At 35.4% G+C, this 6,000-nt stretch overlaps 1 protein-coding gene across 1 annotated transcript in view; it reads right to left on the reverse strand.

Moving 5' to 3' along the window:
- The window catches only part of LOC126141456 (putative ATP-dependent RNA helicase DDX11-like protein 8), a gene marked incomplete at its 3' end in the record, with an annotated part of 73,891 nt that extends 68,395 nt beyond the window's left edge, over positions 1 to 5,496 (reverse strand). The window contains exon 1 of the mRNA XM_049915246.1: positions 5,163 to 5,496. Coding sequence (XP_049771203.1) covers positions 5,163 to 5,294 — 132 coding nt within the window. The remainder of the gene's footprint in view (positions 1 to 5,162) is intronic.
- Positions 5,497 to 6,000: the final 504 nt, after the last annotated feature.

Genomic DNA, 6,000 nt, shown 5'->3' on the forward strand with positions numbered 1-6,000 from the left:
TCACGTTTCTTAAAGATGGATTTAATAATGGCATATTTCAGTCTCTCTGGAAAAAGTCTTGAGTTAGTGATGCATCACATATTTCAGTTAAGACTTGGCTTATTACATGGGAATAAATTTTTAGTACTCAACTGGAAATACCGTCAAAACCAAACAAGCTTTTATTTTTGAAAGAATGTATAATTTTCTTAATTTCAGACAAAGAAGCTGATGATACATTCATATGATTTAATTTTATGAAAGTTACATTTTTAACACGTTGCTCTTTAACTGTTTGTCCCTATGCTTCCTACTATATTGAAATATGATTATTAAATACATTTGCTGCCTAAGATTCTTCATTTATAGCTCTTCCATTCAGTTCAACAGTGCTGCTGTGTTGTTCTGTGGCTGTTTGTCCTGTCTCTCGTTTCACTCCATTCCATATTGCCCTAGGTCTGTTGTCAGAAGAACTGATTTCTAACATTATGTGCATGTCCTTTGATTTTTAATAACCTTACTTAGTAACTTTGAGTATTTTTTGTAATGTGCAACTACTGCAGAATGCCTACTTGTTCCTTTTCCTTTCACAAAATACTTTAATCCCTCTAGTGATCCATGTTTTTACCTGGCTGTTTAGTGGCATTTCTAACTAGTTTATGCGGAAAGCTATTTTCAAATAATGATATGAATTTATCATGGAATACATTAAATTTTATTTTAGCATTTGGTTCATTGTAAATTGCATCCTGTGTCATCTCTTGTAAACTATTATTAAAAACATTTGTGCTGCAACAGAAAATCCAGGATGGAATGTAGATCCAGATTCCTCACAAATAGTTCAGAAGATCCCAGATCTATATACAGTTTCAACCAAAAGGACATTATTTTGCAGCATTAATTCACAAGCAAGCTGATCATTACAAACTCTACTTGTCTCATTGTTTTTGAACTTGTGTTCTGGGTATTAATGTATGTACTAACTCCTCCCGTTCCTATGTTAAGCATTTGACGTTGTAATTAATATTTCTTACCATCACTTAAAGACGACTGTGTCACAAAAAACATCAAATTTGGTGAACTTCGAAGTCCAGAGGGGTTGGGGGGGCAGGGATCCTTAAGTAGACAGTTGAATCTCAATTTGATTTTTTACTGAAATCTTTACACATCTGGTAGCAATCTTAGATGCAAAGAAGAATATCTGAATTCTCTTTGTTCGTTGGCAAAGAATAAAACAAAAATGCCACTTACACTTACCACCCACAATCACCACTACAGAGAAGTAGTAAATAAAAACCACCTGCATTCCTTGAAAAAATGTTCCTGATATATTTGTGGTCGACCTGTAGATCAGAACTGTAAACAGGTGTGAGCTGTAAACAATTGTCAATCAGCTTTCTTAACTTATATGTTGCATTTGACTGTTTAATCTCTTTTCAGTGTAAACAATTACAAGGGAGAGTTTGGTCCATAATGTGGTGACATATCCTTATTCTGTTACTGTAAATTAAAAAGACAACTACAATGAAAGAAAAGAAAAGATGCAAACAGTAATGAGACACATTAATTACTTTTTACATATTTATCAGTACACATAGGTACTATATTCTGCAACAACAGTTTCATAAACAAATTCAAATATAAAGAAGGAAACTAGTTTTAAAATTCTTCCACCTTGCTTATAACTTTGTTTTCCTTGACATCTTGATCCAAAAACACAATAAGTTCACTAAAAGGTGAGAGATATGATTTGTTCACAGCATTTATTGTCAAGTTTATACAACCGTGCACTGTGACTTTGTAATGATGGGACGTGCACCTCACAAACAATATTAGGGAAGGGGACCCAAACAGCGTCTTTCCCACTGGGCCATCAAATGAATTGCAATTCAGCAGGAGACATGCAGTTGAGCTTTTTAATTCATGTGATGGCCAGTAAATTTGTCCTGCGTATTGGTTTTTATCGTACTTGAAAGCCCCATACTGCATAGCTTATAGCTGCTCCTGCAAATCATTTTACAAGCTTCCATAGCAACATTGTCCCCAATTGCATTTGTTGAAAGTCTCTTCATTAGAAAGGTGTTAGTAGCAATAACTAGACATGCCTGGTGCGACAGTGTTCCTCAAACTGTCCTCATTATACTGTATCTATGTTCCAAGAAATATTCATATGATTTGATCTCCTGCCAAGAAACAAAGAACATATTAACACTTTGCATTTTGTGGAGTGCCCATGAGAATAGCGCAACGATTCTTCAGAGTACTGGAGCTCCTCACTCAAAAATGTAGTATTCAACTCGCAGTGAACAGATTCAAGTTTTATCACTTGTTCCACCATCAGGCAGCACTGTCAGTGTAGCATCTACTGTTGGTGTCACAGAGCACATGGTATGTGTAACAAGAATAGTTAAAGACAGCTGTGGTATAATTATTTCTCTAGAAAGCTAGAGAATTAGAATGTGTCATCTGAAATAGTGAAACAAGATGTAGTGATGTTATATGAAGATGACATTTTTTCAAGACTTCATGCATGGAAGGAAAGATTATATTCCATCACGGTAAATAACAAAATGAGTCAAGTGCAGAAAAGGCTTATTTTGGATAACCTGAAAAGAGTTCGACACTAAACACTCTACAAAAAAAGGGGGGTTAATATGTTGTTGTTTCTTCACAGGAGATCAAATTGTATGAAGGTATCTTGAAACACATGAACACAAATGTATTTCAAGTAACTACTGTTGACACCATTCTACTGAAGAGACTCTCAATAGATGCAAATGGGGGCACTGTTGCTACAGTAGCTCATGAAAATGCCGTGTTGGAACAGCTGCAGGTCAGACCACATTTGAATTCAAATATAATAAAAACTGGAATAAAACACATTTCCTAGCTATCACATGAATTTAAAATGGTGTGATTAACTGCATGTCTCCTGCTGAATCACATTCTCTTTCATGGCCCAATAGGAAAAATGATGTGTGTGTTCCGATCTCAAATATTGTATGTAAGGTGGCTGCCCATCATTAGTAACTCACAGTGCACAGGGAGTATGAACTTGCCAATGAGTGCTATGAAAAATTGTATCTCTCACCCTCAGGTGAATTCATTTCATTTTTACATCAAGGTGTCAAGGAAAACAAAGTTATTAGCAAAATGGAAGAGTTTTGAAAATACAATTTCCTTCTTTATATCTGAATTTTAACATCTGTTTATACTAGTATATGTACAAAAAGTTATTTATGTCTCTCATTACTGCTTGCATCGTTTCTTTTGTTTCATTGAAGCTGTCCTTTTAATTTACAGTAACAGAATAAGGATACACCACCAAATTTGTGCACCAAGCTTGTAATTCTTTACACTGAAGACATTTAGCAGTGAAATACAACATACAAATTAAAATATGACTGATAATTGTTTTCAGCCCATACCTCTTTATAGTTGTGGCTTACAGTTCAACCACAAATATTTTAGGAACATTTTTTCCAGGAGTACACATCATTTTTATTTATCAATTTGCTGTAGGCTAGTGTTGAAAGAGGATGGTATGTATAAGTGGCATTTTTATTCTATTCTTTGTCATGAATAAAGTGAGTTAGGATATTCATCTTTGCACCCATGACTGCTACCATATATGTAAACATTCCAGTAAAAGAAAAAAAAATAGAGATTGAACTGTCTATGTATCCCCCACCCCACCCCCTCATCCGTGCTTTGAAGTTCACCACATTTGACTTTGTGATGGAATCGTCTTTAAATGAATATAAGAAATACTAATTGCAATACCAAATGTTTTTCCATTACTTCTTCTGCTTAATACTAGGACTAAAGGCTTTAGTGCACAAACAAGTCTGTACTGTTTCCCTGTGCGAAGTTATGATTGTTTTTAATCACAAAATTAAAGCTCAATGTTGACAAATTGTTTTTTTTAACATTTTTTCATAAAAAATCTGAAAGATGTTTTCCACATTTTCATATGTTATATCAACTTAGTGGCCCAGATACTCGATGGAAAACAAAACTAAGGTCTGTAGTTCAAATCATTACTGAGCAGCAGAATTGATTCCTTACAAATTGCCAGATTCACACACTTGAGACTTCAAACATGAATTTATCAAAAACAGTTAAGGGTTAGGGCAGTGCTGTTTGGCTGTTTTACTGTCAAGACATGCCTGTATCCAAGTACCAAATATGACTAAATTCTGAAATGGTCACCTTACGATCCACCAAAATATCTGTAAGTTCACAAAGAATGACCCCTAACAATTTAGAACATCCTGCTGCATTTTCCCCTTTGTGGACTGTGATGGTGTGGTGTTATCACATACAGTTGGAAATACATGTACAGCACTCACCGACACTATTTCCAAAGAACAAGATCAAAATTTTTAAGAAAAGTGTTGGAGTTTCTCCATTAGGCTTGATCACGATACTTACATCATCAACACAGAAAACGCCTTCAGCTTGTTTGATAATAAGAGTAGATCATTTACAAATAATCATTTACAAATAACAACAAACAATAATGAAGCCTGTTAGGCACTTCTCAATTTTCTGTCCTCCAAATTGAGAACTCTACCCGCAATGAGGAACTTCTATTTACAATACAGTCTAACACTTATTTTATCAATAACAAGTTAACACGAATATAGATTTGCTCTTTTGGTCCTTCTAATGAAACATTAGTGCTGTTATTTTAGGGTGTACTGTCCAGGTTCACTTTGTCTGTCTGTTCCTTTCAAAACTAGTATGAATCTCATGATCAGCATGTAGTTTTATTTTCGATGGGACTTGGTGTTCCCGTTGACACATACCACATCACAGCAATATATTTCAGATGGGTTCCATGAAACATGCAAATAACTAAACATGCAGACATTTGTATTTGAGGAGGATGATTAGTGGTGTGATAATATTTGGGATCCTATCTATACACACATTCACTGCGGGCGTGTTTGGACTGAATTATTCGTGGGCTAGAAAATTAGCTAAAACAAAGTACACTTGCAAGCAGCTCCGCTAACAGTAGAAATACTTCATGAAAAAATTTCTTTTTTCGTCACGAAGCAAATACGATAACATTTAAAACCTGAATACAAACGCAATTTTAAAACGAAAACTAAGCAGGTAGTAAAGTTCCAGTACATATAAATCATTGTCCCTAATTAAGTGGAAAATATACTCACAGTGCCTGTAGGACTTTCAAATATTCCCAGTCTCCCAGATTCTAACGCTTCATACAAATTCGTCATGAAATCATGTTGAATTGAATAAGCCGTGAACGGGAATGGGAAAGAATCCGGAGGCTTCAACTCCATTTTACAAACTTTTACACGATGTAGTAGACAAAGGCTTCAGTGCTCACGAGGACGAAGAATACACGCCTATAGGTTTTTTCTATACATACATGGTCCTCACTTCATAATTCAACAGTTTCACATCGAATAATCACAGTACAATTAAAAACTGAACAGCATTTGTAACAAAGAGCGATGGGATTTTAAAAAAGAAAATAAACACATTGCCGTTGACATTCAATTTGAAAACAGGTCTTTTCGCGCCGTGTACAACAGGATGGCCAACTGCAGAACTTAGGCCGCCTTAAGCCGTCAATAATGCGCAATATTCTCGAATATAGAAAGTGTGGGGGCAAATTGCGGAATAATACTGGGCATGCCAAAAACTTTTGGAATATATTGTGGAACCTGTGGACAGCAAGCTTGCTTGGTGAGCAGTATTGTCATTTGACAATATCCTTGCCAATCCCTCGTACGGTGAAGTCTCTGGGCATCTTCCTGTTCGCTTTTCGTTGTTCTTGTGTTCGAAACGAGACAAAAGAGCGCATTTATTAAAGAGCGTAAAATAGCGTATCGTACTCAGAAAACTATCGCTACATTCGTAGTATGTTAGGGCAGATAGTTGTAAATGCAGAAATATCGAGAATGAATATGATTTGTTATGAAATACACTGAACGGTAGCGGTACCCTACAGCTACCAAGGAAGGTGCTTTAAAACAATTTTAA

This window comes from Schistocerca cancellata, unplaced genomic scaffold, assembly GCF_023864275.1.
Source record: "Schistocerca cancellata isolate TAMUIC-IGC-003103 unplaced genomic scaffold, iqSchCanc2.1 HiC_scaffold_713, whole genome shotgun sequence".
Lineage (NCBI taxonomy): Eukaryota > Metazoa > Arthropoda > Insecta > Orthoptera > Acrididae > Schistocerca > Schistocerca cancellata.